Genomic DNA, 22,960 nt, shown 5'->3' with positions numbered 1-22,960 from the left:
ATGAGGAGGAGATTAGATGCAAGCCAAATTCTGGATTATATTTTGGATGATAATGAATCAGAGGATACACAGCAGCAAAGTGATACAGATGAACAGGTTTCTGAGGAGGAAGATGATGTGGAGTATCAACCTGAAGACACAGACAGTTCTGATCAGTCTGATGAGGAGGTCACCGGTGCTGAAGCTGCTTCTCCTGAAAGATTCAAATCCAAAAGTGGCAAGATCAGTTGGAGTTCAGTACCACCAGATGTACATGGCAGGGCAGATGCTGCAAATGTCATAAAAATGACCCCTGGGATCACAAGGTTTGCTGTGACAAGAGTAAGGGACATCAAGACATGTTTTGATCTGTTTATGCCACTGTCAATAAAAAAGGTCATTATTGCTATGACAAACCTTGAAGGAAAAAAAGTCCATGGCAACATGTGGAATGACCTTCATGATGATGACCTGGATGCCTACATTGGTGTTCTTCTCCTTGCTGGACTGTACAAATCCTGCAATGAGGCCATCGACAGGCAGGAATATTTTCCGGGCAACAATGTCACTTCAAAAGTTTCAAATGATATCAAGAGTCCTCAGATTTGACAACAGAGACACCAGAACAAAATCTGACAAACTTGCTCCCATCAGGGATGTTTGGGAGAAATGGGTGCAGCTCCTTCCACTGATGTTCAACCCAGGGCCAGAGGTGACAGTAGACAAATGTTTTCTCCCTTTCCGTGGAAAATGCCCCTTCCGGCAATACATGCCAAGTAAGCCAGGCAAATATGGCATAAAAATCTGGGCAGCCTGTGATGCAAAAACTAGCTATGCATGGAATCTACAGATTTACACAGGCAAGTCTGCAAGTGGCATCCCTGAAAAAAAAACAAGGAAAACGTGTAGTCCTCGATATGACTACTGGATTGCAGGGTCACAACGCTACTTGAGACAATTTTTTTACCAGCTATGACCTTGGACAAGAACCTCTCAGGAGGAAAATCACCACGGTGGGCACAGTGAAAAAAAACAAACCTGAGCTGCCCGCTAAATTGTTGCAGATGAAAGACAGGGCTCCACTTTCTTCAAAGTTTGTTTTTACAGACACCACCACTGCTGTTTCATACTGCCCCAAAAAACGACGGGATGTGATACTGATGTCCACACTTCACAAAGCTGTTTCATCAGGAAGTGACAAAAAGCCCAGAATCATCCTGGACTATAACAAAAACAAAGGAGCAGTGGACAACCTGGACAAGCTGACTGCCACCTACACTTGCCAGCGAATGACTAGAAGATGGCCAATGGTTGTATTTTACAACATCCTTAATGTGTCAGCATACAATGCTTTTGTGTTGTGGACCCACATTCATCAAGGATGGAATTCAAAGAAAAAAAACAAGCGGAGGATGTTTCTTGAGGAACTAGGACGATCCCTTGTCAAGGCGCACATTGACCAAAGGGAACGAGTGCCCCGAGACCCAGCCGCTGCGGCCTTGGTCCGACAACTCCAGAGCTCAACAAGTGCTTCGTCCACACCCACAGCAACACAAAGAGCATCATCACTAGCATCCTCCTCAACCAGCCCTGCCTCAACATCAACCACAACAGCCACAACCCCAGTGAGACCACCTGATTCTAAAAGAAAGAGGTGTCAGGTCTGCCCTAGCAATAAGGACAGAAAGACAAACACATTGTGCTTCACCTGCAAAAAATACCTCTGCAAAGAACACACAAAAAGTGTCACTTTTTGCCACACATGCATCTAAAAACTAGTACTTGATTTTTGTTTTGATTTGCTTGATTGTTGTTTATTTGACCCAGAAAAGCTACTTTTTATTATTATTGCTATTAATATAATTTTTATCTTTTATTTGTATTAAAGTTCCTTAAAAAAACAAACAGTTTTTTTGCCTTTTTCATAAAGTATTTAGATATGGGTCAAAAGTGACCTGTAACACCATAGATGTTACTAGAGTTAATAATATAAAATATACATATGTATATTTTTTTTACATTTAAGAAATGTGTTCTAAAACCCTTCAGTAATAGTCAGTTAATATAACAAACTTTTTAAAGTTTATATTATTCTCTTGAGGTTCATTTGACAATATTTTTATATTGAAAATGAATGGTATGCTCCCAAATGAAAGGCCCAGGGGGCCACAACATAAATATTAAAATCAATCCTTCCATGGATAAGAAACCCAAACAAGGTAACTAAGAGGTAAGTAACAAATAGGATCATAAATAACTGTTTTTAGGGCATCCTAGGGGTGATTTAAGACGCGGGTCAAAACCGACCCGTTAACATAAGAAAGAGTAACAGAAAGCTAACACTAGAGGAAGGTTAAAACATTTCACAGGTTCTAATCCATCATGTATCCTTTCACCTGCCCTTGTGTTGCAATAAATTGTCCTCTGCACGGATTCTCAAATGTCTAAAGAAGTCTGGTCCTTTTCAGGGTTTGGCCAGTGGCAGCGAGAGAGGTAGGAGTCAAGGAAGTGGAAGTGGTGGAGCATGAGGTTGCGGTGGCGGCCATCCTAACAGGATGGGACGTAGGTTGCAGCTCCCAGTAAGACCCAGTAGTCAGGTGAGTAATATCCAGGCTCTTATTGTGGAATGGATCCCTCAAAGTTCCCACTCCACAGCAGTCAGTAATCAATCCCAGAGCAAGCAATCAAGTGAAGGGTCCGGACTTGGTCTAGGTTTGTCAGAAACATTTTGGCTGATGGTCCCTAAAAGGTTTATTTTGGACAAGAGACGAGGCCAAGGACTCTCGGACACTACACTCAGAGGATATTTTGCAGGAATGGGAGGACAGTCAGCATTGAAATTCCAGGGGTTGCTAGGCCAGAAAGCAGTCAAGATAGCCAGGCAGAGGTATTTTTGTACAAAGAAAGGTGATGGAAAGACATGTGAATAGAGGAAGACAGCCTTGAAGAGAAAACCTGCATCCCCGACTACAATGATAATGTTGCAGATCCCACGTGGAATCTGGTAGCACAAGCCTCGTCATCTTCATCAGGGCATGTAGATGTGTTTGTTACACCAAGCCAGCATCAGGTCCTAAGAACAACATTTGTTTCCAGAGGCAAAATGGTACAACAAGGGGTACACCATCAGCTAGTTGACATTTTAGCATTCAGGAAGGCTCAGGGTACACCTAGGGATTCCACAAAACTGGCAGAGTAGCACTGGGAAGGCTAAGGCACTATACAGATACCCCAAGACAGCAGTGGCACTCAACAGCATTCAAACAGCGCACCTGTTACATAGACACCCCCACTGCATTTGGGGTGTGAGTTTTTCTGTCTCAGTGGCGGCAAAGAGCTTGATAATATATTTTCCGTCTGTGATCATAAAGTGGGTTCATAAAGGTACAACTTCTATGCACATGGAATGCCAACACCATACTGCCACCCCCACTTCACTTCTTGCCTGTAAACAACAACGGCTGCAGCTACGATCACACAGCCCCATCTCTGCAAGTCAGGATTTTGCCGCCTTGGTTGGAAGTTTTAGGTTCCTTAACCCCTTAAGGACGTTCAGAGCGGCGCCGTGCGGCGGCCGCGCTCTGAATCGCCGCGTTCCCAGGTGCCGCTTGTAGCCCGGGACCACAGCTATTAGCGGGCATGGTCCGATCGCCGTGCCCGCTAATACAGTAATCGGATGTAGCTGTCAAAGTTGACAGCTGCATCTGATTACCGTTTGCAGCGTCATTGTCATGAATGCAACTTTGGCGCAGTCCTTGGTGCGTAAGGTACGACCAAGACTGCGATTTTGGCCATAATCTTTCATTAATTCAGTGTTTTGTTTGCCTTTGTTTGTGCCCTGTCTGAACTGTGTCTTATTCCTTCTGGTCTGCTAATTGTTTTCCCTGCCCCACCCGTGTCTGTTCTGCTAAGTTTCTTCTGGTCTTGTAACAGATAACCTGCCTTTGCCTCAGTGATTGACAGCTGGTCCCTTCTATCACTTTCTGGACATGGTTCCTGGTCTCCTATTTAAGATTTCTGTTTCTGCCTGTGCCCTGCCGGTTATTGACTTAGTCTTTGCCTGCTTGTGGTTCTGTTTCTTTGCTTCTCCTGATTTCTGCCTTGTATCTTTTGACCTCGCTTGCTTGCTGCCTGCACCATTTTACCTGTTATTCGACTACTCTTTTGGATCCTGATTTTGTACTTTTGCTGCCAGACTGTTGTGACCCGGATTGCTGACCATTCTTATTGTGTTTGTTCGTTTTGTCTTGTCTACTGTTTCACGTATCCAGGCCAGGGATCGCCGTCAAGTTGTCCGCTGCCCTTTTAGGGCAGATTGCGGCAATTAGGTAGGGACAGTGGGAGGGGCTGAGCTCAGGGCTCACTGTCTCTGTGTGTTTGGTGTGACTGGTCCTGACAGTCATCCCTGGTGTCTAGTGGGGAGATCGCTCCTCTGGGACGTTGTCTGTGTCTGTGCCATTACGGTGTCAGCGCCGTAATGGCGCTGATCCCGGCTCGGCCCTCGTTTACTTCCGGCTGCAGATCTCATTGATCTCTGCAGCATATCTATGCTGCAGAGATCTCTATGAGAGATCAGTGCACTTATACTAGAAGTCCCCTAGGGGGAATAACCCTAACCACAGGGGGAATAACCCTAACCCCAGGGGGAATAACCCTAACCCTAGGGGGGCTTCTAATATAAATGTAAAAGTTAAAAAAAAAAGTGTCATTATTAATAAAAAGCCCCCTCCCCTAATAAAAGTTTGAATCACCCCCCCTTTACTCAGGTTATTAATAAAAGTAAACAAATAAATAAATAAATAAACATGTTTGCTATCGCCACGTGCGTAATTGCCCGAACTATTAATTAATCACATTCCTGATCTCGCACGGTAAACAGCGCAATCGCAAAAAAGTCCCAAAGTGCAAAATTGCGCATTTTTGGTTGCATCAAATCCAGAAAAATGTTAATAAAAAGCAATCAAAAAGTTGCATATGCGCAATCAAGGTACCGATAGAAAGTAAACACCATGGCGCAAAAATGACACCTGACACAGCCCCATAGACCAAAGAATAAAAGCGCTATGAGCCTGGGAATGGAGAGATTTTAACCCCTTAAAACGTAACTGTCATTTCAGGGTAATTTTTTTTAAAAAAACATTAAATATTAACAGTTCAAGCGATTTTAAGAAACTCTGTAATAGGTTTTATTTACTAAAAGAGTTAACTTCTGGACTAAAAAAGCAATCTCCCAGCCCCACCCTCACTGCAGAAGAAGCAGGATTTCTGATTCCATTATGTGGCTATGGAGAGGGGAGGGGCTGTTAGGAGTGACTGAGCACGGAGCAGTCCTGCACAGCACAACACCCTGCAATCTTCTCTCAGTAAGTTCATAGATAAGCACTGACCTTTCTGACCCCAGAATACAGCGTTTTAGGTGCCCAGAGAGTCTACAAACAGCTGACCTTCATGTCACCTCTTCCTGCTCCCTTATCTCCCCAAGCCCCTCCCCCCTCCATAAGGATAGAATGGAGAGAGCAGAGCCCGTCTTCACTGGCTTCTTTGTAAAGCGGTAGTCAGGTCAGTCAGCTACCTCAAATCTACAATGAGGAGTGGACGTGGATGTCTGCTATCTGTCAGGTACTGGGCCCCTTTGAGGAGTCAACACAGATGGTCAGCGGCGATGCCGCCATCATCAGCCTCACCATCCCGCTGCTGTGTCTGCTTAAATCCTCTGTCCTCAGCCTGCTGTCTGACGCTTTGCCTTCGTCTCAGGAGACGGGTGAAGAACAGCCGCCGCTAGATAGCCCTGCCCTGTCCCTGACGTCAGTTTCTCACCACAGAGTAGAGGATGAGGAGGATGAAGAAGAGGAGGAAGAGGATCAGACTGCTGCCGCCACTGAAGAGGGTACCAATGCTCAATCCTTAGTGTATGGTCTGTAGAGGAGGATTTGGTGGAGGAGGAGAAAATTGAGGCTAGTGATAAGAGGGAGTTCTTGCGTGTTGGGACCCTGGTGCACATGGCTGACTTTATGTTAGGCTGTCTTTCCCGTGACCCTCGGATTTAAAAAAAAAAAAAAATTGACAACACAGATTACTGGGTGTTCACCCTCCTGGACCCTCGGTACAAACACAACTTTTCCCCTCTCATTTGTGCGGAGTATGAGAGGGAATGAATATCAACAGGCCCTGGTGCAGAAGCTGAAAATGTACTTCCCATCTGACACCAGTAGCGCCAGAGGACGTAGTTCTGTGGGCCAAAGAGCGGGGGAGAGGAGCGGTGGAGCAGGCAGCTTGTCAAGGGGCAGGGGAACACTCTCCAAGACCTTTGACAGTTTCATGGCACCCCAGCAAGATTATGTCAACCGTCCCCAGTCTAGACAGAGTAGGGGGGAAGCCTTCAGGAAGATGGTGAGGGAGTACCTTGCTGACCATACCAACGTCCTTCTCGATCACTCTGCCTCCTACAACTACTGGGTTTCAAAGCTGGATACGTGGCCCGAACTGGCACTTTACGCCTTGGAGGTGCTGGCCTGCCCTGCCGCTAGCGTGTTGTCTGAGTGGGTCTTCAGTGCAGCTGGTGCCATCATCACTGATAAGCGCACACGCCTGTCAATTGACAGCGCTGACAGGCTGACGTTTATAAAAATGAACAAAGCCTGGATTTCACCTGAATTCAACTGTCCACCCAGGGAAAGCAGCTCAACATAAAGATTTCTTGGTATCTCCTCTCCTCCTCCTCCTTCTCCTCCTCCTCTTCCTCCTCTTCCTTCAATTCTCAGCCAACTGTCAAGTCTTCTTTCGCCATGCAAGGTCTGGCCTAATTATTTGGAGGCTCAATTGCTTCCTCACTCACTTCTAATGGTTCTCTGTGTCTTCACTTCCATGCTCTGACGTCATACTACGTCTGTGGAGGAGCAGGACTGGTTGCAAGGGGCCCTCCGATCGCGACCCCGGCAACCAGCCAGCTGTGCTTCCTCACTCACTTTTAATGGTTCTCTGTGTGCACACTGCCATGCTAGGTCTGGTATAATTTTTGGAAGGCTGACTGGCTACCGCTTCTACCTTGTTCACTCTGTCCTCACTGCCATGCTGTGTCAGGCTGAATTTTTGGCTGGTTCATCATATGCTACCTCTTTTTTTAATGGTTCCCTGTGTTCTCACTGCCATCCTGTGTCAGGCTGAGTTTTTGGGTGGTCCATATGCCTACCTCTTTTTTAACCAGGCTGTTGCACAGAATTAGGCATAATGGTGCCATTAGGCAGCCTTTAGAGGCATTCATACATGCTGCCCCTGCTGTTTCCTGTCCATTTCCGTTGTGTTTCCATCAATTTCTGAGGTTGACAGGTTTTTACACGACCTTCCCTCTACCAAACTTGGGTCCCCTGCAAAAATGCTCGAGTCTTTCATTGACTTCAATGGGGTTTGTTACTCGAAACGAGCACTCGAGTATCGGGAGATATTTGTCTCGAGTAACGAGCACCCGAGCATTTTAGTACTCGCTCATCACTAGTTAAAATAGATACACCAAGATTAATTCCTGTAAACTGTATTGCCTCCAGGATCTATGGGCGGTAAAATCTCAATACAAACTCCTTTACTTTTAGGCTATGTTCACACTACGTATATGTCCGGCCGCATATTTTCCGCGGCCAGACATATACGTGTGAAACTCTGGCCGGGGATTTACGTAAATTGTGGCCGGCTACGTACGGTCCGCGAACTTGCGCCCGTAGTCTACTTACGCTTCCTGAGCACCGTACGGAGCAATCTGACAGCAGTCTTTTACTTGGAAATCTTCGGCTAGCCCCGGACACCCCACAGAACCTTTTGAATCGGCAAATCAAATTGCTAAAATGAAGAAATCACCACTCCGTACGGGACCGCATGTTACGCTACGGGTGTAAGTTACAGCATTTCCATCCTCAAACAATGGTCTGGTTCATTTTTTACGGCGCCGCATACGATCCTGGCTTAAGTTCTTACGTGGTGTGAACTGTGCAGCTGTAGATCGTATACTTTCCATTAAACGCAAACTACGTAAATCTCCGGCCGCTTATTCACGGAATGCGCTACGGCCGGAAACTTATGTAGTGTGAACATAGCCCAAATCTGGTTAATAAAAGCAAAGTTTTATAGCCTGAGGGTATGTCCACACTACGGAATCCCGATGGATCACCTGCCGCGGATTCCGTAGCTGGTCGCCTCGTGCATCTCCACTGGTCCCATAGGCTTCATTCTATGGTTTGACAGATTCAACCATGCACCCAAAGAAGGAGATGGTTCATTCTTCTGTTACAGGACCTCTCAACTTTGTAACACTGGTCTCCTCATAAGTGGAAGAGAGACTATATGGGCCCTCTTGGGCTCCTGGACCAAGGTGCAACAACACCCTCTCCACCCCTATAGCTTCACCCCTTCCTGATATATACTTGTCCTTAGGCCTCGTGCACTCAGTATATGACAAAAAAGGGTCATTTTTTTACACAGTGGGCTACTATGTGCCAGCTTACCATTTTCCTACTTTACAGAAAAGCGAGGTCTACTAAGCTATTGTTGGTGTAGTGAGAGTGATAAAATGTATGCAGTGAAGGGCCTTCACATACGTCTGATAAAATGAAAATCTACAGTAATTTTGATGGTGGTATCCAGATGCTGCATGTATGGAAATAATCAGAAATTCTAGGTAAAAGCAATATAAGAAATGCTGATTTTTTTGTGACATTTATAAAAAGAAGAAGAAAAGAAAAAGAAAAAAAAAAAAAAGGAAAGGAAGCGATCAGAAAGATTCACCTTCCTCCAAGATGATGCAAATAAAAATTATGGGTAATGATACAAGAAAACAAGCTCGAGTTATAGGGTTGTTGTTTTTTTTTTAAGTCTGCTTTTAAAAATCTGTAAAACAAAACAAAAAGTTTACAAAAATCAGTGTAAATGTTCAGACCCACAGAATCATGGTGCCTAGGCAGTTTTTAATTAGAGCTGACCATCCTATGGCTCTGTTCCCACTAAGTAAAAAAAAAAAAAAAAAACAGAAAGAAAATACGTCTGTTATTGCCACATTTTAATTGACCTCAATGGAAATCTTTAAAATCAATGAAACGACAGCCGTCCAGTGCACACAGTACAATGAATGACGGGACATTGTCTGTGCGGACGTCAAAATAATGATCATGACAATTATTTTTGGACCTCTTTTACAAACAACGGATGTTATTTTTAGATGTTCACACAGTTATTTTTTTATTCACCGTCTTTTCACCATACTTACTATTACATTTAAAGGATTTTTCATTTAAAGGAAAAGTTCGGCCTCCACTTTTTTTTAATTGCAAGGCCCGGGGGTCCTGATTCACCTCTTCTTGTGCGGACATCTAAATACCACTGATCGGCTGGCCGCTGCAGTCACCCATTGCCTGAGTAAGCAGTCTACTAGCCAAGACGGGCATTTTCCTCCGAGTGGTGACAACAATGCCTTCCAACGGGTTCCCAGGGATGGTAAAGCGGTGCATCGTGGGCACGGGGAGAGTTCAGCAATACTTCATTGTTTTTCTCTCCCCTGCCATAAGTTATCTGCGGCCGGGCTTCTCCTTTAAAGGCACACCCAAATGGCACATCAGTCCACCTGACCTAAAATAATGTACCAACAGCACTAACAGGCGGCAAGACCACAAAATTAAGGACATAATTTTAAAAATTATAAAAGGGCAAGAAAAAAATGTTGTGGGAACGAAGCCTGCAGCTGTATCCTTGTTTTCCACGATTCCATAGGGCTGAATCCAACTTCAGCAGACACTTCTAACCAAATGGCGCACACCTGAAACTAAAGTTAGCTCAACTCTATTGTAAATAAAAAAAATAGCTCAAAATTTTTTATTTATTTATTTTTTTCAGGTTTCTCTTACACAAACACCCCCACATAAAATGTTTACGTAATGTATAGCATGTGACAAACTGTATAAGCTATAAAGGTTTAGAACAATATTACAAGCTCCTCCTTTATATTTCTTGAACGCAATCTACTAAATTTAGTGCAAAACAAAATCTGAAAATTTAGTTTACTATTCAAGATATTTTTTTTAGTTTTTAGATATCACTTAATTATAATTCTACCATTTCTATCTGGATTCTTTTCAGTATTTTCTTTATAGCTCCTTCAAATTCATGGTTCCTTAGGCTGTAGATAAAGGGATTCATAAGTGGAGTCAGCACAATATACAGAAGAGATAGGTACATATTCACATTACTAGGACTCTTATCAGAAGGACTCATGTAAACTGTGATGAGAGTCATATAATAGGTGCACACTGTGGTCAGGTGGGAGCTACATGTGGAAAATGTTTTTTTCCTTCCGGAGGTAGAAGTAATCTTCATTATTGTGATCAAAATGCAGATATACGTTATAATTATAAAAGTGAATGGGCAGATCACCATGAAGATGGAGAAAACAAAGTCCTCCATTATAACTGTAGAGGTGTCGGAAGATGATAGTTCTACAACTGGGTTTAAATCACAAAAAAAATGGTCTATAATATTTGGGCCACAAAACTCAAACTGACTTATTGAAACAAGTTCACTTAACACCGTAGTGACCACCAAAGACCAAGATGTGGAGACGAGCTGGAGACATCTACTAGGGTTCATGAAGGAAGCGTAGTGAAGAGGGCTGCAAATAGCTAAGTATCGATCATAAGACATCACAGCTAAGAGGAAACACTGAACGGACACAAAAATACCATACAAAGACAACTGAGTGAGACACCCAATGACAGAAATGACTCTTCCATGCCTCAGTATCATGTCCAACATGACGGGTATCACAATGGTGGTGAGGAGGACATCAGCCATTGCTAGATGTTTGAGGAAGAAGAACATTGGAACCTTCAGATGGTCAATAAATGACACCAAGAAGATGATCAAAAGGTTTCCGACCACTATCACAATGTAAATTACAAGTAGGACAATGAAAAAGAGAGTTCTATAGTTGTAAAGATTGTGGAATCCCGAAAGGTGGAACTCTGTGACTTTTGTCTCATTTTCCTTACACATTTTCTAAACATTTAACCTACAGAGGATGAAATGGTCAGTATTGTACTAAACAGGTATGGTGCTTTATGTCTCATGTACAATGTCTGACAACATTATAGTTAAAGGGATTATCTGTAATCATCAATTTGTATGAAATAGGGTAAGCTGGATCTTTTCTCTAAGTTAAGGCTTCACCCTGAAAGTAACGTTCACCAACCCTTCCAGCCTATATCCCCATTTCCCTGTCATATACATAGATCTATATCTATTTGGAACATTTCAGGAAGGGTAAGGTGTAATTACAACATGCTGCCTTGTGAATTAAGCGAAAGGAAAAAAAAAAACACAAGCAGAGTGAATGCAGCATGTTTTGCAATGGCTTTGGGTGGAGAGAAAAAAAAAACACATTAAATTTCCCTGTGTCCTCCAAATCTAACTAACTAAAAATGAACCATGTGATTCATTGCCATTCTGACGGTGGTCGTTCTTGGCTGCACACCGATTCCTTGTGGTGTCTTGAGACAAGTAGCCGTTCTGCCAATTACTGGCCACATAAGTGAGCTGCCTCAGTAATTAGTTGGGTGGACACTTCCTTCAGCCCAGTGCTGGGGGTTGGTGACCCTCTCCCTGTCTCGTCCTCGTTTATCACCATGTATTATAGTTTTGTACCTTGTAAATAAACTGTTATATGTTATGTAATAGTATGGTGGGGTTACTGTGATCCCACGAAGAACAGACATAGAAATAATGTATAATAATAATAATAATAATAATAATAATAATATTAATAATAATAATTATAGCTTACTACATGAGCCACAAATTCAATATTCACAGTATCGTTTGTATCAGTCAGTTTGTAAGTAACGGCGTCTTCCTTCTATCCAGCAGAAATCTGATCCGAATAAGATATAATTGCTGCCTCATTGTGAATCTCCCAAACATTTGGCTCATTTTATAATATAAGCTCCTCACATACAAATCCTGATGGAATACAATAGCATCCCGTGTATACCATAATTAGTAATGACTGTAACTAGTAATGAGGAGTGCTCCCTGGGGTATACAAGGACTGAGGGGAAGAGATCAGTCTATACAGACAATTATTATTTAATTGGACCAAAGGTTTACTGTAAATATATTAAAACTTTAAGGTGAAACAAGTAATTCACAATGGGGTCATATATTCCAACCACTTCCTACTTTTGATGTTTGCATGAAGGAATCAGGTGTGGAGTGCTGGCTTGGTGGGCATATAAGGGGACCGATAGTCTACCCAAATACCCCTCAATGTTGTCATGGATAAAATGGATCATTTATCAGAGTTTCAGAAAGAGATGTTTCTAGGCTTTCTGAAGCAGTTTCCTTGCTGCGATGGTGGAAGTGAATCATGAGCAGACTAAGGACATGTGCCATTGAAACCTGTGTAGCTCCAGGGTGTGCTTGGGTCAACCTCTTCAAAAAGAGATTCCTCAATTAGAAATTATCGAACATCGGGAATTTTCAGATTAGTTCGAACTCGAACCTTCTGCATTTGACCCCTGCTGCCTTTCCGTTCTGTGGGGAAGGTGGAGACAGCCCGAGGAACGCCTGGAAAGCAGGGATACAGTCTAGGTAATAGGCTGTATCCCTGTTTTCTAGGCGGTACTCGGGTTGTTTTCACTTTCCCCACTAAACGGGAAGGCAGCGGGAGTCAAATGCCGAAGGTTCGAGTTTGAACAAACCTGAAAATTCCTGCTGTTTGATCATCTCTATCCTCAATCTCCTCTAGTGTTCCAAGGCCAGAGATGATAGCCATTGGGGTTTGTAACACCTGGTTGTATACTTTCTCCTCCATCACCAATTCATCTATCTCTGGGCTCAGGTTCACATTATAGATGGTGACAATGCTCTGAGTCCCCTCAGCAATGATGTTCCTTGATGTGAAGTAGGAGGACAACATCATTCACATTGTAGATGTTGTGGCTGACAAACAGAGTGGCTTCCTCAAATGATCATTACAAATCATCTGTCAATCGGTGACCGTAAAATTGCAGTTCTGCGTGAAGCCGCCAGAATGCATGACTAGGAAGTCAGAGAACACCAGTCCCTGTTGGTACAACCAATTCAGAATGTGGAGGGAAAGGATCTACTACGTCAGAACACCGCAGATTATCCGTTGTTTTTACAGTCCACAATTGTGTTGTATCTTGTGTTGGGAGTTCCATGCCATGTAAGTGACTGCAGTGGGTACATAGTTTCCTTACCATCTTCAGGTAATCCTGGTCCCGGGAAGGCATGGAGCCAACTATGCATGGATAAGGAGGAAGAGTTTCAACACGTGAGCCATTAATAGATTGTGTGCGAGCCCACCTCGCTGCAGTGCCTACACAATGTTTCTCCTATTGTCCACCACCTTGGTGGTCGCCTGAAAATGGCGACGGTCAACCACTTGAATATGTCATGCTCCATGGTATAAAAAAGTTCCTACCCAGTGTGGTTGCAATCACCCAGGCTGCCCAGATGGAAGAACGCCAAACAGCGCTGGGCTTGGCAATGTTGGTACACCACAAGGACAAGGTGTGTAGTGGTGTCATGACTGGATGAGGTGGTGGAGGCAGACAATGAAGTCTCAGGATAATAGCCACAATTAAATCTCAAAGGAGAAAGTTGTGTGACCTCTGTGACCTCTGTTGCTTGTTTCTGCCACTGCGGCTCTCCCAAGAGGACATTTATCCAATGAGTAGTCATGGACATATGTTGCCCCTGGCCATAGCTGAAACTCCATAAATCTGCTCTTAGGTGTACCCAATAAAAGAAAGAGAGATGCAAGGAGTTGCCAACCTTGTTCTTCAGGTATGCTTGCAGAGATGGAATAGCCTTGTTGGTAAAGAAATGGTGACTTGCTATTCTCCATCTCGGTTGGGCACTAACTGGAATGGGAGAGACTCCAGAGTGATAAACTTAGTCAGGTGTCCATTGAACTTCGTTGCTGTTGGGTAAATGTTGGTGTAGTGCTGTCTCTTGGTGATGGCTTCAACTTCTGTCTCAACAGTGGTGGTGTTTGTTGGGACATTCCTCCAAAAGATCCTCTGAATATAGCGTGTGTGCGCTACCTTGCTCTTTGAGCTAATTTTTATTATACTTCCCATCAATGGAGAGTGAGTCAGATGGCTTATAGCTTGCTTAGCCAATCAGAGCTGAGCAAGTTGTGAGTCATCTGCTGACACTGCAGAGGGTGCTGGAGTGTGTAATCTCGTGACACTATTTCGGCCTGCCTCCCTGTACAGATGGTAAACGGTGGTAAATAGTGATCACGTTTGCAAACACTTTAATGCTTCTGGAATGTCATGGGGGGGCATAGGAATTAAAGCTCATTACAAGGTTATACAACTTTGTAATGTGTTTTAACTGCCGGGGGAAAATGGCCGGGGTTGTCCTTTAATCAAAAAAATAAATGAATATATGAATAAATAAAAATCCACTTCTGTGTTTCCCCGAAAATAATACAGTTTCCTATATTAATTTTTGCTCCCAAAGATGTGCTTTGTCTTATTTTCAGGGGATGTCTTATTGTTCCAAGAAGAATTCACACTTATTTTTGAACAAAAAATAATGAACATTTATTGTATACTCTATTGTAGTCATCACAAACCAGCATAACCCTGGTGGCAGAAGGCGCCTTACCTTCAAGGGAGGCCTTATTATTTTCAGGGGGATGCCTTATTTGAAGCTATCCTGTAAATGTGTAAAGTGTAGCATGTGACATATTGTATACGCTATGAAGGTTCAGAATGATTATATAAACACCTCCTATATATTTGAATGCAATCTACTAAATGTACAGTAGTAAAGAAGTAAAAAATAAAATAAAATCTGAAAATTTAATTTATGAACGCCTTCACTCTCACAAGAATAAAATACAGAAATACGTGCATATACAAATTCAATAGGAAATGCAAAGACACATGAGAATGACGTGGTAGAAAATAAACCATAACAAGCTCTCTTAGTGGAAATACCACAAAGAAATGCCTAAAGGATCTAAAGGGCATCACTGACCTTTCCCAGGAACCCACTAGTTTTTAGAATATAAGTTCCCAGAGGAGGGGAAATACCCCTGACTACTGAAAGACAGAGGAAAAGCCTTCCAGAAAGTTAGATATAGAGAGAGAGAAGAGAAAAGATGGGAAGAGGAAAAGACCAAAAACAAACAAACAAATAACACCCCACAGGTACATATAATAAAAGGGGGGGGGAGTGTAATGTAAGGGGAAAGGGCAGTGAACCGCCAACACCCCAACACCACCCATGAGCCTTCTCGAGTTCACCAACTCACCGGCAGCCAATAGCCCTCGCAAAGCCAGGAAAAGACCACAAGCCCTCAGGAGCAGTGCCACTCAGCAGTGCCAGATACTCTGGGATGTTCTTAAAATCCATCCAAAAGAGACATGCCACTATAATAACTATAATAACTGCAGCAATGATTTCTTGCAAAGCAGTGTTGAGACCATTCAATGATGCAGGAGAAACAAAGCAGGGGGCAGCGGAACTCGACCTTGTCCCAGAAAGGTGATAAAACTGGACAGGACCAAAACATGTGTAGGTGTGTAACCTCAGCAGTCCCGCACCTCCAACACATGGGATCCACATCTGGTCAAATTCTATGAAGCTTAGTAGGTACTCTATACCACCGGGTAAGTATCTTGTACCCTGCCTCCCTATAGCTAAAGCACATGGATGACTTATAAGCTAGGGTAAGTATCTTCTCCCATTGTGGTGCAGTGAATGTGAGAATAAGGTCCTTCTCCAATTAAAGAAGGAAATATGGTGGTGCAGAGTCAGGGGGTGTAAGTAACAAAACGTATGTCAGCAAAAGCGGGTGATGCAATTAACCTTTTTCTAGATACAAGGATTAAAATGGTGTTTTAGATGAGGTGTATGCAGAGGAAAAAGGCAGGGAGTTACAAAAATGTCAAAATTGAGCAATTCTCCATACCCCAAAGGGGCCGTTCACTCATATCGCCCAGTGCCGATGCAGACAATCATTCTGTGCCAGAGCAGAACGTAGTGACTCTGAATTTATTTGTCTTGACCCAGGACTGAAAGACAGTCCAAGGGGGAAGGAGGGGTTACCCAGCAACGGGAAACATGTAGACCTATGCAGGAGCATGTGAGAACGGCCGTTGGAGTCTGCACAGGAAAGCATAGTAGGGCCTATGGTAGGATGAGCCCGCAAAAAAGTGACATTTGACGGACACTGAATTATTATTCTACCTGGATTCTTTTCAGTATTTTCTTTATGGCTTTTTCAAATTCATGGTTCCTTAGGCTGTAGATAAAGGGATTTATAAGTGGAGTCAGCAAAATGTACAGAAGAGAGAGGAACATATTCACATCACTAGGGGTCTTATCAGAAGGACTCATATAAATTATGATGAGGGTCCCATAATAGGTGCACACTGTGGTCAGATGGGAGCTACATGTGGAGAAGGCTTTTTTCCTTCCGGAGGTGGAAGTAATCTTCATTATTGTGATCAGAATGCAGATATACGTTATAATAATGAAAGTGAATGGGCAGATCACCATGAAGATGGAGAACACAAAGTCCTCTATTATAAGAGTAGAGGTGTTGGAAGATGACAATTCTAGAAGTGGATGAAAATCACAGAGAAAATGGTCAATAATATTTGGTCCACAAAACTCAAACTGACTTATTAAACCAATTTCACTTAACACTAAAGCGGACACCAAAGACCAAGATCCGGAGATGAGCAGGAGACATCTATTAGGCGTTATTAAGAAAGCATAGTGAAGAGGGCTGCAAATAGCTAAGTATCGATCATAAGACATCACAGCTAAGAGAAAACATTGAACAGACACAAAAATTCCATACAAAGACATCTGAATGAGACACTCAACAAGAGAAATGACTCTTCCATGGTTCAGAATCATGTCCAACATAACGGGCACAACACTGGTGGTAAGGAGGACATCGGCCACCGCTAGATGTTTGAGGAAGAAGAACATTGGAATCTGCAGACGGTCAGTAAATGATACCAAGAGAATGATCAAAAGATTCCCGACCACTATCACCATGTAAATTACAAGCAGGACAATGAAAAAGAGAGTTCTATAGTTGTAAAGATTGTGGAATCCCGAAAGGTGGAACTCTGTGACTTTTGTCTTATTCTCTTCACACATTTTCTAAACCTTTAATCTATGGATTGGATAAAATGGTCAGTACGGTATTAGACAGGTATGGTGCTTTATGTCTCATGTACAATAGGACAAAAAAGTTTCTTTATATCTGACAACATTATAGTTAAAGAGGTTATCTGGTATCATAAATTTGTATTTAATAAAGTTGGCGGGATCTTAGCTTTAACCATACCCCCAAAATGACGAAGACCAAACCCTCACTTGTGTCATATACGTAAGTACATATATATCTATTTGGAACATTTAGGGAAGGTAGGGATGTAATTACAACATTCTGCCTTATGATGAATGAAGCTAAAAAAAAAAAAAAAACACAGACAGGGAGTAAATGCAGCAGGTGCTGCAACCTCACTGGTGCAATAGTCTGCAGTTAAATGAGACATTCTGTTACAGCTTTGGATGGGGATCTGGAAGGACTGCTTGGAAAGTGGAGTGGGCAGGATGGAGAGATTGTGATGGAGAGCTGAGGAAAAGCAGTGCAGTCTGGGAATAAAAAAAATCACAAAATACAGAGCTTAAAATAAAAATAAAAAAGTTTATATACATGATCTAACCAAGAATTAACAATGTGACTCTGCCATTCTGATGGTGCTCAGTCTCGGCTGCACACAGATTCCAGGTGTGGTCTTTAAACAGGTAGGCACTCTCCCAGTCAGCGGCCACATAAGTCAACTTCCTCAGCCAGTAATTAGTTGGTAGCAAGTAGTAGCAAGGTTGCGATACAATAAGCCAAAATCGGGAAACCAGAAATAGGAAAAAGAGAGAAAAACCCAAGATATGGCACACTTCCAAGTAGGACTAACAGCTGGCAAAGGGTTAACATGCTGAGGAAGTATATATAGGAGGTCAGGGGTTCGATCCGGAACGTGATAGGAACAGACGTCAAGAAGTGGAGAAACCACCTAAACAAAACAGAGGTTAACCGTGAAGTGACCAGAGGGAACTCAGTAGGGGAGAGACGGGTGTGGCAGGTGAATCAATTAGCAGGGTAGAAGGAGTAGGACAATGTTCAGACTGAACTTAGACAATTGCAAATAAAACACAGAATAAGCACTAATCCATGGCCAAAAGTACAGTATCGGTCATACCTTAGCCGAGGACCGTGCTAAGGTCCCAACAAGTACAACCATAACAGACGCCTTTCTTTTATCCAACAGGAATCTGATCCTAAAAAGACATTGTTGCTGCTCATTGTGAATTTTCTTAAGTGTTTGCCTCCTTTTATAATGTATTCTCCTCACAGATAAATCCTGATGGAATATATTACCATATTAGATCATTAATAATGACTGTAAATAGTAATGAGTAAGGATAGATCCCCGGGGTATATAAGGAATTATTATAAATTATTATTATTTAATTAAATGAAAAGTTTATTGTAAATACATTAGAACCTAAGGGTAAATTCACAATGGAGTCACATTATTCTCACCACTTTTTACTTTTCATGTTGCTTAGTGAATGGTGCTATTGCAGAGCACTGTACTGATGTCATCAAACAATCCCAGCAATGGTTAAGAATACAATAGGAGGTGGGATGCGCCTTTAAAGGGAACCAAACAGCCCAATCGGGCTGATATGGTTCCCTTAACTGCTGTATACAGCCCTTGCAGCTGCAACGGCTTGTACCGGCCGTGGCTTCAGCAGTAGCTGTATACCCGAGAAAAAGGACTTCAATCCTCCAGGAGCATGACAGGCAACGGCGGGGAAGTAGTCATCTGGGCGGCTCCCCGTCTGTATCTCGTCACCGCGCTCGGCCTGTCAGCTTGCTCCTAGGGATGATTGACAGGCAGAGAGGCCAGTAAAGGACCTCTCTGCCTGTCATTCATCCTCTCCGAGCGGGCTGACAGGCAGAGCGCGGTGACTAGATATGGTCGGGGAGCCACCCAGATGACTACTTCCCCGCCATTGCCTGTCAAGCTCCTGGGGGATTGAAGTCCTTTTTTGGGGGTATACAGCTACTGCTGCAGCTGCAGGAGCTGTATACAGCAGTTAAGGGAGCCCGATTGGGCTGATTGTGACCTTTAATATTATTTTATAAAATACACAATATCATGATTCCTTCACCCAACACACAATAATGTGGAAACTGGCGTTTTTGTACTGCTGACTTTATTATTCTGCAAAACTAATCTAACAAACTATTTGTATATACAACAATCTATTACTGTATATCTATATATTATTTATTTTAATCATCTACAACAACGGTGTCAAACTCAAATACACAGTGGGCCAAAATTTTAAAATTGGACAAAGTCGCTGGTTAGTTGCTGGTACTGTCAGTGGCGTGCGTCTCCCAGCACTCTGCACTATAATAAATTACATTGTAAATTGCTATAATATGATTAATCCCCAACCCATGTAATAGCCACGCCCCCAATATTGCCCCATGTAGTAGCCAACCAAAACAAAATTGCCCCACATTTTAGCCAGCCCTTCCAATAGTGCCCAAATAGTAGCCAGTCGCCCAAGAGTCCCAAGTGTTATTACGGTCAATATTACGGGATGGCGGCGTTGCTCTGCTATGATTCTGTAGTGGGACGACCACTACTGGCTGTTTGACAGACTTTTTTGGACAGTTGTCATTTCACTGTTCATTTCACATTCCATATATCAGCCATTATTTTAGCACCCCACCCTGTATTTGTGGAATCAGTGATATTATTTGTCTGAGTAATGGTGGCCATCCAAACAAATGTCCATCAAATGGCCGAAAAAGACGTTGTGTGGTCATGGCCTAAAGCTTTAGAAATTGATGCAAATTATTTAACATTTTCTGGTCACTTTTTTTTATCTCTCAGTTTGATCATATTATTCTAAAGAATGATGATTGACTTCAGGGAGATCAACCAAAACACCAATGACACCATCACGTGTTTCTTAACTTTCTCAACACTGAATCTAGGAAGATTGCCCACTGGGAAATCAAATATGCAAAAATACGGCAAAGACACCATCACCATGTGTTTTGGTTGAGCTTCCTGAGGTCAACCATAATTTTTTATGCACTTATTAGCTACACACTGCATCCTACTCCACACTGATGAGGGGCAAATAACCCAAAACAGCTGTCTGTGGATGGATACCTTGCTTGGGTATTTCCCAAGTCCTGTCTGTGGCTTGTTGGGAGGTGGTTTCCTTGACTGGAGACCTGCCTCTTTGATTGGTTGTTTTTTTCCTGGTACAAGGTCTGGATCATTCACTGATGTTGACAAACACGTTTTGGATTATATTATTCTGACTGTTATTTCTCCTCACTTGTGGTCACAAATAGTCAGCATGCTCATCATTTTAATGGTCTTTTGGAAGGAAGACAAAAGGAACGGGAACAATTAAATTTTCCAATATGTCAAATGTCTGTTATGTAACTGTAGACCTTAATATAATTTTTTTAATGCATTCATTTAGCTAATGAAATAAAAAATGTAGTTAAACAACTATTGCTATGGCCTCACAAAGTCTTTTCTGGGCAGTTTAACAGATGCTATTTCAAAACAACAGACGTCTGTTATTTCACATATAATGGTCATTGTTTTGAAATAATGGCTGTTATTTGGGCTCGAAATGTCGGCCTTCCAAAAAAAAAGACATTGTGTGGTTGTGGCCCAAATCTATTTGAGTTTTTAGATTTGTATTTTCTTTGCAGCTCTTTTGAATTTATGGTTCCTTAGGTTGTAGATAAAAGGATATATAAGTATAAAAGAGATAGGTACATATTCACATCCCCAGGGGTCTTATCGGAGGGAGTCATGTAAACTATAATGAGGGTCCCATAATAGGTGCACATTGTGGTCAGGTGGAAGCTACATGTGGAGGTTTTTAACCTTCCAGAGGTGGAAGTAATCTTCATTATTGTGATAAATATGCAGATATAGGTTATAATAATGAAAGTAAATGGGCTGACTAACAGGAAGCTGGCGAAAATTAAAAGAGTAGAGGTATTAGAAGATAATAATTCTATAAATTGGTGAAAATCACAGATGAAATGGTCAATAGTATTCAGTCCACAAAACTCAAACTGACTTATTAAACCAATTTCACTTATCACTAAAGTGGCCATCAAAGACCAAGATCCGAAGACGAGCTGGAGATATCTATTAGGGTTTGTGAAGGAATTATAGTGAAGAGGGCTGCAAATAGCTAAGTATCGATCATAAGACATGACAGCTAAGAGGAAACACACAGACCCCCAAATTATATATTAAACATTAAATTTAGGGGTTTTTCATTATCAAAAATTTTTACTTAAATGAAAGTATCGCCTAAAGTTAAATAACAGTGTAACAATATTAAGTTATTCCCACCCGAGAGGAAATTAAAGGGGGAAAAAAAAACCTACAAAATATGAATTGTCTCCAGCTACCCAGTTTCTCCTTATCTCAATAGACAATTTATCATTATTGAATGTTACAGAAGCTAGGCTTGACCTCTTGCCCCACCCCACCACATGTTTTAAGACATTTAGGGGGAGTGAGGTGTGAGTAAAGTATGCTGTTGTGAATGATGCTACAGAGAGAGCAGCCTGGGATTAAATACAGCAGGTGCTGCTACCTCACTGATTGTGCAAAAGTCTGCAATGAAATTCAATGTTTTACAACAGTTTTAAGTGGGGATCTTGTAGGAGGGGAATAGGTAGGGTGGGAGAACTGCAATGGGAAGCCAAGAAAAAAAAATGCATTTGTGGAATACAGAATATACAAAATACACAATATATAGAACTAGGACCTCACAACAACTAGATTTTTTGTGGTTTCAGAACTGGGGCAAATAGGTAAGCAATGCTCTAGCTTCTACAGCTGGATTATTTTCCTGATGTTAGAGAACCTATGTAACCTATGTTTTTGCAATGGCTACTACTACTCCACTACTTTGAATTTTGTAATCATGTATGCAGTATTGTCAATTACACACATAATAAACATTATTTGTAAAATTGTAAAACAAGATATATTTTCTAAGAATACAGTTAAAGTGAATCTATACCACTTGATGTTAACTCAATCCCCAAAACCCCCACTGCACCCAGACACCAATACCATTCTGTTGTCTTTATTACTGCATGCCTGGTCTGTCTGGCTCCTGGGCACAGTATTCAGGATAAAAACCAACTATTACTCTGGTCGCACAGTGTCAATAAGGCGGGGCCTGGCACATCCATACCCTAGGTCTGCCAAGGGGTCTGATGAGAAAGAAGAAAGGGGAGAAGAAGAGCACTGCAGGCCCCACCCCATTAACACCTCACCACCAGAATAAAAGTTTTTTTTTTTTTTCTTTTTTGCGAATACCGGCCCCAATAGACAGACAGACCCAGGGACTAGGCATGCAGTAATGAAGACAACAGAACAGTATTGGTGGTTTTGGGGGGAAGGGGTGTCCAGTAGTAAATATTTGCTTTAGGTATCAAAATTGTAAGAAGACTCCAATTGAGTTTATTTAGAGACTCTTTTTTTTTGTATAATATAGAAAACAACGAAGAGAAGCTGGAAAATGAAATATCTATGCTTAGAAATAATTATACTTGAAGATAAAAATAAATTTGGCTTTAAATTCATTAATATAAGGTGATTTAGTATGGGGCTCTTTTAAAAGAACATTTTGTTTATTATTGCTTTTTTATTTGTGTATTTGTTTATTTTTTGTATCAATTATTATTAAATTAATTCATTGAGTGCCATCATTTTGGGGTAAATATAAAGTTTTGGAAATTTAAGGTGGAAGGAAAAGAACTCCTGTCACTAGAGATGAGCGAATCGGGTTCGGGTTCGAGTTG

At 42.1% G+C, this 22,960-nt stretch overlaps 2 protein-coding genes and 1 pseudogene across 2 annotated transcripts; 1 reads left to right on the top strand and 2 right to left on the bottom strand.

Annotated features, from left to right (window-relative positions):
* Positions 1–1,751, top strand: LOC138785549 (piggyBac transposable element-derived protein 4-like; annotated as a pseudogene).
* An 8,308-nt stretch (positions 1,752–10,059) lies between these two features.
* Positions 10,060–11,007, bottom strand: LOC138785542 (olfactory receptor 11L1-like). Its single transcript, XM_069961596.1, has one exon. It carries the CDS (start codon positions 11,005–11,007, stop codon positions 10,060–10,062), a length of 948 nt encoding a protein of 315 aa, XP_069817697.1.
* A 5,226-nt stretch (positions 11,008–16,233) lies between these two features.
* On the bottom strand, positions 16,234–17,169 carry LOC138785535 (olfactory receptor 11L1-like). The gene has a single exon (XM_069961589.1). The coding sequence runs from the start codon at positions 17,167–17,169 to the stop codon at positions 16,234–16,236; it is 936 nt and encodes a 311-aa protein (XP_069817690.1).
* Positions 17,170–22,960: the final 5,791 nt, after the last annotated feature.

This window comes from Dendropsophus ebraccatus, chromosome 1 (genome assembly GCF_027789765.1).
Source record: "Dendropsophus ebraccatus isolate aDenEbr1 chromosome 1, aDenEbr1.pat, whole genome shotgun sequence".
NCBI classification, from domain to species: Eukaryota; Metazoa; Chordata; class Amphibia; order Anura; family Hylidae; genus Dendropsophus; species Dendropsophus ebraccatus.
The sequence above is the reverse complement of the archived record's forward strand: the minus strand, read 5'-3'. Positions and strand labels throughout refer to the sequence as shown.

What these genes read in the sequence shown, in the direction of transcription:
- LOC138785542 (XM_069961596.1), bottom strand. Translation starts at nt 11,007, where the DNA reads ATGTGTAAGGAAAATGAGACAAAAGTCACAGAGTTCCACCTTTCGGGA.
- LOC138785535 (XM_069961589.1), bottom strand. Translation starts at nt 17,169, where the DNA reads ATGTGTGAAGAGAATAAGACAAAAGTCACAGAGTTCCACCTTTCGGGA.